The 16288-nt window shown below is 45.2% G+C and overlaps 1 protein-coding gene across 10 annotated transcripts in view; it reads right to left on the bottom strand.

The window, feature by feature from the left end:
- AIG1 (androgen induced 1) overlaps window positions 1-16288 on the bottom strand; it is a 190419-nt gene that overhangs the window by 97789 nt on the left and 76342 nt on the right. The window contains exons 4-6 of one of the 10 annotated variants that reach the window (XR_006289632.1): window positions 14003-14062; window positions 13303-13528; window positions 12684-12958 (exon numbers count right to left, since the gene is read on the bottom strand). The exons of 5 other annotated variants lie outside the window; for them this stretch is intronic. Coding sequence is in view for 3 of the 5 variants with exons in the window: in XM_043543066.1 (XP_043399001.1) it covers window positions 10569-11759 (1191 nt within the window). In the remaining 2 variants the exon portion in view is untranslated. Of the gene's footprint in view, window positions 1-4397; window positions 12959-13302; window positions 13529-14002; window positions 14063-16288 lie in introns of those variants that run through there. 4 more of the 10 variants (XM_043543066.1, XR_006289631.1, XM_043543069.1 and 1 more) reach the window with 4 other exon arrangements.

The following is a 16288-nucleotide window of genomic DNA, read 5'->3' as shown; positions in this document are numbered from 1 at the left end:
TCTCATTCATACCCACAAATGAAACAACTCCAACCTCCCCGAGGTTCTAAATTTAACATAAATTAAAAAAAAAAAAACTCCTGAAATTTTTATCTCAAGTTAAATGAAAAATCAAAGTGCTGACATGATACATTTTAGAACAGACCTATCATTCCAAATGAGAAATTAGTTAACAGATTACACAGAACTCTGTAGCTTCTCCATTCCTCCCCAAACCATAGCCTTCCGGCAGGAGTACCACCAATACATTCCCTCAGAGGCACAGGTTACAACCAACACTCTCATCCCTTGTGAAGAGTGACATCTGTAACTGGTATTTTAGCTGGGAAATCATCTGCTATTGTCTCAATTCTGCTGGCACAGCAGGTGAAAATCAGGAGCAGCTGTGCCTCTTGGTCAGCATACTCCTTCAGCAGGCCAGTGTTTGCACGACCAGTGACTGCAGGGAGGGCAGGTTTAAATTCTGGCTAACGTTCCATGGGAGCCTCCTGGCCAGGGGCTCACTGGGAGATCTGATCAATCAATGCACCCCTTGGGGCTCCTGCCACACCTCTTCCCCAGTCAGAGGCTGTGCTGCTGACTCCCTGGAGAAGTGGGGTGTGTGGGCTCTTGGCACCAGCCCTCCCGATCATCTCCTCCCGGCAGATTTTCTGCTGAGAGCAGCCCTATGCTCAAGTTGGTTGAAGCCAGCATATCCCAGGGCTAAATTAAGCCCGATGTCTTGCAGATGGAGAGTACACAAACAGAAATTAAGGAGTTCGTTTTACATAAACAATAGAAACATACAAAGCAAGAGAATGTACAGTGTGTAGATTTTTGATGTGTCAAGCTTCATTCCTTTTGCATGGTACAGAACAAACTACCCTGCGAAGGACCGGAAAATAAATCAGACATCACTTCTGTAGAAACACAACAACTTCTGAGAGAGTAGTATGTCTATGCACACGGATAGATACGGGCTAATGTCTATAAATAGCTCCAACCTGGCAGCACTGGAGCAGCAACAGAAGCTAGACTGTGGCAACAGCGGGCTTTGCTATGGGACTCTTAATCTTAATGCCATCCTGCTTCTTGTCCTCGGAAATGCACTGAAAATGGGTCTGGCTCATCCAAGCTTTATCATTCTTTCCAACATGGTTTCATCGGGCAATCCTAGTAATTTTTCAATGTCATATTTAAATATTGCATTATTTGGTCTTTATTTCAAGCCAATGCAGCAACCTATCAATACCCAGATTTCACTGTAAACACACAAATGTCAAGTAACAGTATTTTTAAATGCAGTTTATATACATGTTCAATTAAATGCTGTTAGGCATGCAAAGTGTGCTATGTTATGCTATGGAACAGTGTAGAAACAGTATAAAGAAACCTTATATTGAAAGAAATCAGATCACACAATCCCATAGAAACAAAACACCCATCCACTCTCTTTGGGTGCTATTTCTTTGTTATTTTAAATTGATTTACATTGGTTATGCATTCAGGATTAATTTCACCCCATCCCACTAAAACAAACAAACCAACCTAAATCCTGAATATATGGGCTTCAGCATTCTTGTAAAGTTGAATGCATTAATATTTGCAAAGCACTTTGAGATATTCTGAAGTGGAAATATGTATTATTATTCTCTTTATTAGCTAAGCTAGCGTGCAGTTGAAAAATCTGGTGCAGTTAATTGTTTGCTTTTCATTAATCTGGCAAAAAAATAGGCCAGGTCCTCAGGTGCACCTCACCTATGCTCAGCATGGTAGGGTGGGGTGGAGGGTGAGAGAGCAAGGAGCAGAGGGCTTAGGTAACTTTATACCACCTTTCCATCCCACTGATCGTGGGGGCAGATGGGAGAGAATTTGTTCTCTAGCACAAATTAGAGTAACTTTAAGGGTGTTATAGCTTATATTGGCAGTAACTGCCCTATAGATTCCAATTTGTTGGTCCAGGACTGCATTCCAGTCACACACCCCAAATCCCAGTGGGCCCCTATGCTGGGCTGAAGTGGGGCAGGAACTGGTGATCCTATCCTGGGATTTCCCTACATCAGCAGAGTCGCCAGCTATCTATGTAAGTCAGTTATCCCTCCAGTTTGTGGTACCAGACTGGCAGTAAAAGGACTGAGCAGGGATCTAGATCTGGCTAATTATTTTCATTGAGATTCACCAGTAGTGCAAGTTTTCAGAGCAATAGTTGGATGCAGGAAGCAGAGAGAAAGGGCACTCTGACCACAAGATCAGCTACGCCCACCGGTGTAAATCAGAGACCATTTTTTTTTAAATGCCAAACGATATTAAGTAGTCTCTTCTTTTGTGAAAAGTTCTAGAGTAATATCACTTGAAACTTGTAGGATTCTCTTTTCCCTCTGTTACGATACAGCATTTACGGGATCTATAATATATAGGTGGTATGTTCTGTATATAATCCAGTTTGATATAAACAGCTTTCAGGTTCACTGAGAGATGCTCTTCTCTACACAGTAATACCCGCTAAGAGGCTGTATTGTATTATGTTACTTGGTAATGGTATTTCCAGAAAAAAAATGAATTACACATTAATAAAGCAATGAAAGTATGCAGGTAACCATGGCTACTGTTGTGGACTCAATAACATCTCTTATACAGCTGTTAACATTTGTATTATTGCCAATTAAGCTGCAGAGATCAGATTTGAAAAAGGGCTAGCAAACAGTAATTTCTCATCTGAAGGAAGTAAATGCAGGCTTCTACATCAGATTACATTATATTTTGTCTTCTAAACAGGCACATCCTTCTTCCAACGTTCAAATTAATACTGAGAAGTAATAAAAATATAACCCCTCCATGGCCATCAGTTACATAACTTGTGTGTCAGTAACATGTTTCACCCATGCTACCTTTTATTTAAGTTATCTAAATTACACTTCCTGTTCTGATGTCCCACACAAACTATGTATCTGTAACTGGACTTCCACAAAGCCTCTTGAAGAGTCTCTTGAATACATGCAAGAGGCTTCTCAGTCCCTTTAAAAATGTGCAACCAAAATGCTAGTGTTTCTGTAACTGATCATAACAGCTGCCCCTTCCACTTGGTGCCTCAACCAGACGTCCTGGTCACCAAAAAGTGTTACTGCAAAGAAAGTCTGAAGGAGCTGGGAAGAGGAAGAGGCAGCACTTTCCCCTTGGACAGTGTTTGCATTTTCAAAGTGTTCCTTCTCACATCACCTTTCTGTTTATGGGTCAGATTTTCTCCTCCCATCGCCCAAATAATCATAGAGGAGAGGGCATCCCTGGGGAATTTACCCCTGGTAAAAAAAAAATGTACAAAATAAAATTGTGCACTTGAGATATTTTGGAAGTAGCTGCCAAACAAGTTGAAAGAGCATCTAGAGGGCTATGTTAGGAACCCGAGAACCAGTGCACCTTGAACCAGCTTCCAGTAACACCACTAAAACGAAGATAATGAAAAATGACAACTGTAAGCAGGGTGAAGAAGAACTTGGAGCAACTGCCCCAAAATCTCCCTCCACAAGATTGCACCCTCCCCCATCCCCAGAGATTGAGTCACTTTGTCCTCCCAACAGAATTACCAAAATCTCTCCGAGTTTGAATCACATATGAATCTCTATCCTGTATGAGTTTGTGTTCCATGCCTGCTTTGGAGAGGAAGAAAGATTTCTTCATTAAGGCACTAGACTAGGACTGGATTTAATTCCAGCTCTGCCACAAACTCCCTGTGCCACCTCATGCAAGTCAATCTCTGTGCCTCAGTTCCCGATCTGTAAAACAGAGATAATAATGCTTCCTTTCTCCCACCCTTAATCTGTTCTGTCCATTTAGACTGTAAGGTCTTAGAGGCAGAGTGTACGTACAATGCCCAGCACAATGGGGCTCTGATATGAGCTTCTGGCTGCCACTCTAATATAAATTAATCAATAGAAATAATAATATTGTTTTAAAAAGTGATGCTTGACTTTAGAGAGTTTTGAGTACTTATGACATTCTGGGATGCAATCCAGACCTGTGAGGGGTTGTGTCACCACTTGTCCTGCAACTTGAGGAGCCTCACTATGCTTTTGCTGCTGTAGCTCCCAATGTGGGCTCCTCACAAATAGCCAAGCAGCATGCAGGTCACACCCTGAGTGTCTGTGCATAGCTACAGCCCTGGTCCAGCAACTCTGACTCCAGCAGCCTGTCATCAAACACCAGCCACACTCTGGCTTCCAGAAGCCTTGGTCAGTACTTGGAGGGTGACATCAAAACACCCCCCATCCTGGATTTCTCCCCCAAAAATGTGTGTTTTGTGCTGTCCAGCCCTCTCCTGGATAGTCCAGATATATCAGGTCCATTGCCCCTCTAAGGGGATCAACATACAGCTGTCTGCTACCCAAATAGTGTTACCTAAACAATTCACAACGCTGGATTAGTTTTGATTAAAGAATAAAGCACATTTATTTACTCACAAAGAGATAGATTTTAAGTGAGTACAAGTAATGATGCATTAAAGTCAGAAATGGTTACAAGAAAAAGAAAGATAGAATGCTTCCTAAACTTAACAAGCTGGACTTGTGGTAAGGGACTTCACCTTGTTCCCAGTAACACTGCTGACCAAACTCTCAGGCCAGGATCTACTCCCAAAGTCCAACAGCTGTTTCTCTTTGTCGTCTTAGGTGAAAAAAGAGATGGTTAGGGAGAGAGAACTTGAGGTGTTTTTGCCCCCTCGCTCTCATAGTCCAGTCCCCCTTTGAGATGCATTTTCTTCTAGGTTACCCCTCAAAGTCAAGTTTATTCAAACAGTAAAGGAGGCAACATGGTGTCTAGTAGCGAAAGCGGTTCCATGCTGTTTCTTCTAACGTCTGTTTGCAAAAATGAAGATTTTTCTTGTCTCCTGTCTTCCCTCCCTCACTGTCTGAGGACCCTGTTTACAACTTATACGTAAACTGAAGTAAACCCACATTCCTTTAAGACCTGCTTGGCCAGTTCTGCCTAACTGGGGCTATGTGTGTTTGAACATGCGCCACCATCATCATTCAGGAGCAATTTATAACTTTACATATATTGCTAGATACATTTCACCATGATATTATTGACCAGAAAGTTATTAAGTTTTCAAATGAAACCTCACAAGGCATATTTGGTATGAAGATTATAACAATCGTGTGTAGAGTGTGAATATAGGGGTGCATTCTATCACAGTGCTGCTACCATGTGCTTTCTGGGGCACACCAGAGGCAGACAGAGAGCAGAGATCAAATAAAAAGACTCAAGAGCCCTGAGGAAATTCATGATTGTGAATTCAGGGAGGCAGCTAACACAAAATGAAGATCACAGGGAAAACATATTCATGCTTCTTTAAGCTTTGCATAGGCAGGGAGGGTGGGAAGAAAAAAACCCACCTCTCTGCAAAGGATGACACTGTATGATACACTTCACAGGAAATCAAATAAAACCAAAATTGTACATGATGGCCTGGAATAAAGTAGAGAGCAAATTTTCAATATACACTATGTAATTTAAACATTTCTCACTTCCCTTTTGAGCTTTCTCCTCAGCAATGTATAGGACATACGATTATCAGTTCCATGTTCTGTGGCTCTTCCCAGCTGACTACCATGATCACGTCTTTATTTCAATATTTGGTTTCCTCTTCATTGATTCCTCTCTGTCTTGTACTGTAAGCAACTTGCACCTTTATCACCTTTTCTCTTAACTTCTGACACACCCAGTTCTTCCTCCATCCCTCTTTCTTCTTCTGCTTCATCTGCAGTTCCTCTGCCTTCCATCTACTGAAATGTTCTCAACCTTATTTTCTGATCCAAGAATACACACATAAATATGCATACGTACATATATCTTTTTAAAAAGATTTTCAGCCAACATGAATTATCCATGTTTGCTAATGGAAATCTCAATAAAACTTTGTATTAAAGAAATTCTGAGTATTATGTTTAAATAAAAGAAAATGGCTTACAGAAAATGATGTCATTTTCCTGTTCTTAATCTTATAAAGTGGCTTAAAAATATCTGCCATGTTCAGTTTCTTTTCTAACCAGTTTTATGGAGATACATACTTCACCCTTCCCATAAATAGTTCATAAAACTTTTCTACACTGCCTACTGTATTTGCAGAAGAAGCCACAAAAACATGTATGGCTGTGACTCAGCAGATTGGAACGCTGCATACAGGGTTTATGAAAAACTGGTAAAGTTCAAGATGATAAAATAAAACTCCAAAAGTCCTACTGACCAAATTAAATTCCTTCCTCGGGAAGTGAAGTTAAGGATGTAATTTACATTTGAGTCCACCTCAGATAAGGGAGAAAAAATGGTTACTCACCTTCTTGTAACTGTTGTTCTTTGAGATGAGTTGTTCATATCCACTCCAATTAGGTGTGCACACTCTGCATGCACAGTCATCGGAAAGTTTTTCCCCTAGCAGCACCCACTCGGTTGGCTGTGGAGCCCCCTAGAGTGGTGCCTTCATGGCGTTCAATATATGACCCTGCTGATCTGGCGCCGCCTCAGTTCCTTCTTGCGGTTACTCTGACAGAGGGGAAGGTGGGTGGGTTTGGAATGGACATGAGCAACACATCTAGAAGAACAACAGTTACGAGAAGGTGAGTAACTGTTTTTTCTTCTTCTTCGAGTGATTGCTCATATCAATTCCAATTAGGTGACCCCCAAGCCTTGGGGTCAGAGTTATGGAATCGCTGATTGGAGCACCGCTCTGCCGAAAGCTGCATCATCCCTGGCATGCCGGATAATGGCATAATGAGAGGTGAACATATGTACCAAGGACCAAATTGCTGCCCTGCAGATTTCTTGTATTGGGACCTGGGCCAGGAACACCACTGATGAGGCCTAGGCCCTCGTGGAGTGTGCTGTAAGAGCCGGGGCAGGTATTTTGGCTCGTAGCACGTGTGGATGCATGAAGTGATCCAGGAGGATATTCTTTGAGATGAGACCAGGAGTCCTTTCATCTGGTCTGCCACTGCTATGAACTGGCTCAACTTCCTGAACAGCTTAGTGTGCTTGATGTAGAAGGCTAGTGCTTGCCGAACATCCAGAGAGTGCAGCCTCTGCTCACGCCTACTGCCATGAGGCATACGATAAAAAACAGGCAGGAAAATGTCCTGACTAGTGTGGAAATGTGACACAACCTTAGGAAGAAAGGCCAGGTGAGGTCTGAGTTGCACTTTATCCCTGTGGGAAACTGTATAAGGTGGGTCTGAGGTAAGGGCCTTTAACTCAGACACCCTCCTTGCTGCGACCAGAAAGGCTACCTTCCACGACAGATAGAAAAGGGAGAAAGTTGTAAGTGGTTCAAATGGGGCCCCCATTAGCCTGGAGAGTACCAGGTTAAGGTCCCACGTGGGGACCAGCTGTCTGATCTAGGGATGTAGCTGTTCCAGACCTTTGAGGAACTGACCAACCATAGGGCTGGCGAAGACAGAGCATCCAGACGCTCCTGGGTGGAAAGCCAGGATAGCAGCAAGATATACCTTTATGGAGGATGCTACCAGGTGCAGAAGATACTCTAAGATGAGAGGTACAGGTGACTGAACAGGGGCTGTACAACGCTCGTCACACCAACAAGTAAATCTTTTCCACTTTTGTCAGATATGTGGCTCTAGTGGAGGGCTTCCTGCTGCCAATTAGAACCTCCCTTACTTGTTCTGAGCACAGAAGCTCCATGGGGTTCAGCCACGAAGCTTCCAAGCCATGAGGTGGAGGGACTGCAGGTCGGGGTGATGAAGGAGACCGTGGTCCTGAGTGATCAGGTTGGGTAGGAGAGTCAACGTCATTGGGGCGACCACTGATAGCTCCCGGAGTTGGTGTACCAATGTTGTTGGGGCCACACTGGTGCCACCAGAATTATCTCTGCCCCGTCCCTGAGGACCTTGAGTAGGGCCTTGTGCACAAGAGGTAACGGGGGAAAGGTGTAGAGCAGACAGCCTCCCCAGGGTACCAGGAATGTGTCCGTGTGAGCCTGGGCTGTCTCTCTGGGAGGAGCAGAACATTGGGCACTTTCTGTTGCTCCGGGTGGCGAACAGATTGACATGGGGAAACCCCCATCTTTGGAAGACCAAGTGTATGACATCTGGCCAGATGGACCACTCGTGATTGCAGAAGGACCTGCTGAGGTGGTCCGCCAGTGTGTTCTGAACTCCTGGTAGATAGGACGCTTCCAGGTGAATGGAGTGGGCTATGCAAAACTCCCACAGCCAGAGGGCTTCCCGACATAGGGGAGAGGACCGGGCTCCATCCTGCCTGTTGAGGTAAAACATGGCAGTGGTGTTGTCTGTCAGAACTGCTACACACTGACCTCGTAGTCAGGCCTGAAAGGTCTGGCATGCTAGTCGCACTGCCCTCAGCTCCTTGATATTGACATGGAGGGTGAGCTAATCCTGCGACCAAAGGCCCTGCGTTTGGAGGTCTCCCAAATGTGTTCCCCATCCCAGAGTGTCCGTTACCAGGGACAAGGAGGGCTGACGACTGTTGAAGGGGACTCCTTCACAAACCTACCAAGGGTTGAGCCACTACTGAAGGGACTCGAGCACCTGCCCCGGCACCATGATCACTGAATTCAGGCTGTCGCATCCCGGGCAATAGGCCAAAGCAAGCCATGCATATAGAGGCCTGAGCCTCAGTCTGGCATGCCAAGTCACATAAGTGCAGGCTGCCGTGTGACCGAGGAGACTCAGGCATCCCCTTGCTCTGGTGGTCGGGTATTGCCTGAGGCCCTGAATGATGTCCGTCATGGCTTGGAAGCGGGACTCTGGGAAAAGCGTTCTTACTTGAACTGAGTCCAACACTGCCCCGATGAATTCTATTCTTTGGGTCAGTAACAAGGTTGACTTGTTCAGGTTGAGGAGGAGACCCAGTCTCTCGAATGTGGATCTGACCAACTGGACTTGAGACTCCACCTGCCTCCAGTGCGGCCCATGAGCAGCCAGTCGTCGAGGTATGGGTATACCTGCACCTGTCTCCGACAGAGGAAAGCAGCCACGACCAATATGCACTTGGTGAACACTCGGGGGGCTGTTGAGAGGCCAAATGGAAGGACCGTAAATTTATAATGTTTGTGGTCGACCGCAAACCGTAGGAATTGTCTCTGTGCAGGCCGAATAGCTATGTGAAAGTACACGTCCTTCATGTCGAGGGAGGCGTACCAGTCTCCCGGATCCAGAGAAGGGATAATTGTGCCCAGGGAGACCATGCGGAACTTCTACTTTATCATGAACTTGTTGAGTCCTCACAGGTCTAGAATGGGTCTGAGACCCCCGTTGGCCTTGGGGATTAGGAAACAGCGGGAATAGAATCCCTTGCCCAAAGGAACCTCCTCCAACGCTCCCATGGTGAGGAGCACCTGCACCTCCTGGATAAGGAGTTGCTCGTGAGAAGGGTCCCTGAAGAGGGATGGGGAAGGAGGGTGGGAGGGAGGGTAGGAGCAGAATTGGAGAGAATATCCCACTTCTACCATACGGAGAACCCAGCGGTCCGAAGTTATTTGGGGCCAAGCACGGCAGAAGTGGGACAGACGATTCAAGGATCTGGAATTGTGGCTGGTGTGCCGAACCTTCAAAAGGCCTGCTTTGAACCTGACGATGGTTTAGTAGGGCCCTGGCCCTGCCCGGGTGGGGAGTGGGAAGGCTTGAGTCTGCCATTCCTGCCCCTTCTCCTATAAAAGTCCTGCCTTGGCCAAGAAGGATAGGAACACTGCTGCTGAGGCTTGAAATGTTTGTGTTGGGTTGCTGGGGTGTGCATACCCAAGGACTTCATGTGAGGCTAAAAGACTCAAGGGCTAAGCAGCTGAGAGTCAGTCTGCTCCACAAACAGACCTGCCCCATCAAACAGGTCCTGCGTGGTCTGTTGAACCTCGGGCGGGAGTCCCGAGGCCTGCAGCCATGAGCTACGCCTCATGGCGATATTGGAGGACAAGGTGAGCCCCGCTGAGTCTGCAGCGTCCAGTGAGGCCTGTAAAGAGGTCCGTGCCACCGCCTTGCCCTCCTCCACTATTGCTCCAAACTCCTCGCTGGACTCAGTTGGCACCAGCTGCTTAAACTTGAGCGTCAAGTTCCAGGAGTTGAAGCTGTATCAACTCAGAATTGCCTCTGGTTGGCCATCCTGAGTTGTAACCCCCCGTGGAATACACTTTGTGCCCAAATAAATTTAGGCGCTTGGCGTCCTTGGACTTAGGCACTGGGGCTTGTTGTCCCTGCCTCTCCTTTCATTTACTGCAGCCACCACCAATGAGCAAGGCTGTGATTGTGTGAAGAGGTATTCATACCCCTTAGACGGTACAAAATGCTTCCTTTCCACACCCTTCACGGTGGGAGGGATGGAGGCCGGGGTCTGCCAAATGGTCTTAGCATTGGCCTGTACAGTCTTGAGGAGGGATAGAACCATGTGTGACGGGGCTTCCGGGGCCAGGATGTTGACCATTGGGCCTTCTGACTCTAGCACCTCCTCGGCCTGCAGGCCCATATTTCGCGCCACCCTGAGAAGGAGGTCCTGGTGGGCATGGCTGTCTACAGGGGGTGGTCCAGAGATGGAGGTGCCTGCAACCGCCTAGTCCATGGAGGATGAGGAGGAGGCTAATGGGGTAACAGGGTCCTCCTGACCCTCTTGGTCTCCAGGGGCCTCCTGTCCTGCCTCTCTGTTGGGGCCAACCACACATGGATCAGGCTCAGGAGCTGGGGTTGGTTCCAGGGGAGGTAGTGCGACTGGTACCTCCTTGGCACACCTCGGGATGGGGCGATTAGCTGATGCCTCTGGTAGCCGCGGTTCAGAGGCCACCGAATGGACACCTTTGGATTGGGCGCCCTGGGCCTGGTGGTACACCCACAGGGTCCAAAATGGCCACTGCGCTGGTCTCTGCCTCTGCGCAGGCCATGGTCCTGCTGCAAAACGGGGATCAGCATGAGGATTGGCATTGTGATTGGAAGCGCTGGCATGACCTGGAGCGGTGCTGTGTCTCTGACTGGTGCTGCGAGTGCGACCACTGCTGTGAGTGTGAGCGATGCTGGGACTCCGAGCGGTGCTGGGACTCCACTGGCAGTGATGAGGGATGAAGCATCGCTGGTTTGCCTCAAGACGTTGCTACGACATTGTGGTACCGGAGGCTTGGCTCGAAGGACTGGGGACTGTGGTGCCATCATGGCAATGAGGTTCCTCACGGCCTCAAAGGTGTTCAGGGTGGATGGCAATTCCACCTCCTCAATGACCTGGCTCGGGGAGTCCAACGGCACTGGACTCGATGGTCCCCCTTGCAGGACCGAGGTCAATGGTGCCAGCTCCAAAGTCTCCGGCCCTGGGTGCTCCTCTTTGGGACGCGCCCCACTGTCCGGCTCCAAAGGGGTGGGTCTTGGAATCATAGATCCACTCCTCCCCTGCTTCTGGTATTGCTTCTGCGTTGGGGAACGGGACTGGTGCCGGATGAATCCTGACGGTTTCAGTGCCGCCGCGGGTCTCTCCCTGAGTCCTTCCGTGGTGCTGCTTCTACCACTGCTGCCACGTTGCTGCGCACCAATGAGCTCAGTGCCGAGTCTTGCTGCGCCGATGTAGGTTGCGGTCAAAGTGCTGTTTGAGGGGAAATTCTCCATAAGGAGCTGCCTGAGGTGAAATTCTCTCTCCTTTTTTGTTCTGGGGCAAAACCCTTTACAAATGCTGCACTTGTCCACTTGGTGTGCTTCCCCCAGACACTTTAAGCAAGTGTCGTGGGGGTCGCCCGTTGGCCTGGGCTTGTTGCAGGCCTTGCAGGGTTTGAACCCTTGGGACTTAGGCATACCCCAAGTCCCAATGGGGAACGAGGTTGACGTGAAGTGGAATACCCCCCCTCCCAACAGCTATCTGCTGTAACAACCAAAAACACTAAAACTAAACTTAACGAGGCTAGGAATAACTGTAAACAAAACTAAACTGAAAATGAGGGAAAATGAGGAGAGCTTGCTAAGCAAGTCACTGCAGTTCCAATGACCGTCACTGGCGGTAAGAAGGAATTGAGGAGGCGCCGGGTCGGCAGGGTCATATATTGAGCGCCATGAAGGCGCCACTCTGGGGGGCTCCACAGACGACCTGACGGGTGCTGCTAGGGGAAAAACTTTCCGATGACAGTGCATGTGGCACACACATACCTAATTGGAATCGATATGAGCAATCACTCGAAGAAGAACTCCCATTCTGCACTCATCCTAGCCTGCTGCCATAGTGCACGTGGACCAGGTCAATCGGAAGCATTTTATGAGATATTGGCAATGCTAACCTTAGTATAAAATCCATGGATAATTTTATCATTTTAAACATAGGTCATGTATACCCTACAGGGAACTGGATCACACCATTGGTTCATCAGTTCTGGTATCCTGCCACAATCCGTGACCAATATTTGTCACACCTTGTTACAAAAATAACAGTACTTTTGACTTTTATATTAGGTTTCATCTGAGGGTGTTACAGACATTAATTAAGACTCACAGGACCCCATTATGTAGGTATGACAGTATTATTATCTGCATTTCACAGGCAGGCAAGCTAAGGCAAAAAAGTTTTAAGGGTTTGATCCTGCAAAATGCTGAGCATTCTCAACTCCCACTGACTTCAATGGGAGTTCAGGGCGCTAGCACCTAGCAGGTTCAAGCCCAATAAGACTTTTCCAAGATCACCCAGTAATTCAGTAGCAGAGTCAAGAACAGATCCAAGGCTTCCTGGAGCTCAGTCCTGTCCTTTAATAGCTACATCATGCTTTTTCATACTTGGGATCAAAGTGAAAATAAAAGACCACCATAATGCTCCCAGACAGTTGTGCTATGCTGTACATGGATATGGGTATTTGCTTCCTTCCCTGCAGAAAGGAGTCTTGCAGGGAGACTTTGTGCTATTGGAGGGGACGGTTTTGAAACAGATTTTGCACCACCAGCATTCAATTCTTCTCCCTTCTCTAGTCAGGCTGTATCCTTGCTCCCTCATGCTAGCTGGGCTGCTAGCTCTGTGGATTTAAATAATATTAATTAAACTCATTGCATCATTTGTTCTGAACAAAAATATCTTATACAAGTGATATAATAAGTAGTAGTTGTAACAAGAATAGGATAAGGCAGCTTCTGGTCTGCCTTTTACCATTTTTCTTATTTTCTCACTCATTTCATTGCACCAGGGGGCTAAGATGGTCATTCTAAAAGACAGGCACACAGCATCCGCCAAAGCCATTCCTAATACCACTTTTTGAACTGTCCAGAAGGTGGTGTTGGCATCTTTCTCTCCCTTGTGCCGATCCCACCCCCCACTATAGGATACTAGAAATGCAAATGGAATTTATTACTTATATCTTACAGGGTGTGATTGGGTTATGGGGGGCAAATGGAGCTCCTGGCCAAAGATAGGTCACAGCTGATGCTCACAGTCACCGTAGGCAAGACTACGTCTCAAGGTCACTCCCGAATCCTTGATTTCTGCAGATCAGCAGGTATGCAGCATTACTGCTGTGGCACTAGTTCCATGCATTAATCATTTGGCTAGAGTGTTTTTCTGCAGAAATGCTGCCTGTTTTCAAGTACAACTGAAAAGAGAGTAATTAGAAAACTAAAAAGGCAAAAAAGGGAACTTTTAAAAAGTGATTATTTATTACAAAGACAATGGCAGAAAATGATTTCTGATATTGCTTCTGCGTGAAATAATGGCTCGCTCCAGCAATGATAAATAGGTAAAAATCTGGTCACTGAGTTGGTGCATATGTCTTCAATTGAAGGAAATACTGTCTGCCAAACTTAAACCAAGCAGATCATAGGTCTGTGGAAAAAAACACCACCACCACCACAACCCAAACGGGGTGGAATCTAGTTGCTATAGCAGCAAATTAAACAAATAAATGAGATACCATGGAATGCTGCAAAATATTTGTGGTCTGATTTTGTCATATTTGCCACATGTGTGAATACTGGCAGTCAGGTTTTAGCTTACTAAGCAGGGTTCAATACAGTGAGTACAATAGAGCACAACTATACTTTTACAACATGGATACATTTATTCTTACCTGATTACATGCTGATGGGTGTCAGCTGCTGGTCTCTAGCATACACAACACTGCATTTTGCTAAGAGTGCAAAAAAGTTACCGTAAAAATATTTTGTCCTCTAGCTATACAAAAGTATACCTGAAATACTATTAACTGAATGTATACAACATTCACTGCTTTTCTATAAGGATATTTCTACCTTCCCTTGTGCTTGTATGGACTGGTAAAAGTACAAGCACGACCAAAGTGATTTGCTTCTGGGGTGTTTTTAGAATACTTTATCGGCTATTAAACTCTCAAATAATCACTTCTGCTCCAATTATTTTACAAACTCATTAAAGCAGGCTGTTGTACATTACACACAGTATATGCCATTTCCTCTCCAACCCAAGAAAAACTGCATTTAAATTTTCCATTGCAATATACTGTATTGTTCCTCTTGTGGATGAAAGGCACTATCTGAATATAAGCTATTATTAGTCATAATAGTGTATCATTTTCAATTTTGATCCTATTTTCTGCTTATATTCTCTGGAAAAGGAGAAATACTTGAAATATGAATATAAAAGGGTCCTAGAAATCTCTGATGTCAGAGGACCCAGAGAATAAGTTTGTTATTTTAGCTGAGGAGGGAGAACAGATCCATATCCATATGTACATACAGGATGGTATAATCATTTTACCTTTATACAGTATTTTATATTTATTTCCTGAGAATCACAAGATAAAATGTGAACTAGCATCACAAAAATGCACCTGTTAAGAAAACTACTATACAGTTTAATCATTACAAAAGAATTGCTCATGATCACAAAAGATCATGTAGTCAGCGATGTAAATTGTGTTTTAAATAAACATTAAAAAAATTAAAATCAACATTCTCAAGCCTTCTGCATTTGACCATGTATGATCAGAATTATGGAAGTGCACTATTAGATTGTAAACCAGTTTCTATCCTGTCCTGTGGTAGTACTGGTTTTATCGCAACCAAATTTTAGGGCCAAATCCCTGGTTCCAGACAAGCTGTGCTCAGCATATAACGCAAAGAGGGAGGGAGTTTCTAACCCTTGTGGCTTTTCACTGGTCACTTGTGCGTATGATCATGCTTGTGAAAATGTTGGCATGTGCAATTTTCTGAAAACATGGCTTTCAATATTTTAAAAAACAGCAAACTCAACAACATACATCTGAATGTTAAACCAATATTAAAGCAGGAAGATTACAAATTCTGAAACTAGACTTCCTTATCACTGGTGTCACAAAGTGAGTCACTTTCCATCATAATAGTGACCTCTAGCAAGCAGCTTATTTGACTATTTCAATGTGCAGCACAAACCATGTGTTGTAGCCAATATGCACAAATAGGTCTTACTCTAAATTGGCTTCTTTTAAGAAGAAGACATGATATTCTGAGGGTTAGCCAGGGAGCTGAGATAATGTATCACACTGCTAGTTAAAGATACAGACAAAAAGAAACAGATACACAGAGATACTGACACCAGTCTACCGATACCACACAGATATAGTTTATGCAGACACAGATCTTTGTTTTAACATTAAGATAAATGTTACCAATACTTGAAATTCAGGGGGGAAAACTGTCTTGTCACCATGCAAATATTAAATACATCTGCCCTGTTAATATATTTACACGTCCAACCGTAACAGCAGCAAGTTGGCTTAAGTCTCACTAGCAGCATCATTACACCATCAACTTCCTCCCCCATCCCTGTAATTAACAGAACTGTGGGATGTTTCCCAGAGGGCATGCAATGCAAAGTAAGACACATGAATGAAACATTTTCCTTTCCCTCTTCTTTCCTTTTTTTCTTCTATAGTTCTCTCCCCGCTCTCAGTTCTTCTTTGACCATTTTGTCTCTCTTCCTGTTGTCTACACTGTTTTCTGCTCCCATTTTCATTCCCTCTCCTTGTCTTTCATTTATTTATTTTTTGTCACACGCTGGAGCAACATCTGCTTTTTGTTTTGTGATCTGTCCCGGTTCCCCTGATCAGATTCACCTCCCCTGCCTGTCTTTCCATCACAGTCAGCCATTCCTCCCTGACATCTCTCTCATTCTATTCTCTTTGCTTCTCTCTTCCTTTCTTTCCCTTGGTGTTCACATTTCTTGCCTTCATCCCTATTTTCTGCCAGAATGAGTTAGGTTCCTGTCTGGGCAGTGATAGGTGGCTTGACAAAAACGATTTGACCTGGGGAGTTTAACTTAATATGCAAAAAGAAAAGGAGTACTTGTGCCACCTTAGAGACTAACAAATAAATTTGTTAGTCTCTAAGGTGCCACAAGT

This window comes from Chelonia mydas, chromosome 3 (genome assembly GCF_015237465.2).
Source record: "Chelonia mydas isolate rCheMyd1 chromosome 3, rCheMyd1.pri.v2, whole genome shotgun sequence".
Taxonomy (NCBI): domain Eukaryota; kingdom Metazoa; phylum Chordata; order Testudines; family Cheloniidae; genus Chelonia; species Chelonia mydas.
This window is presented reverse-complemented; position numbering and strand designations above follow the sequence as displayed.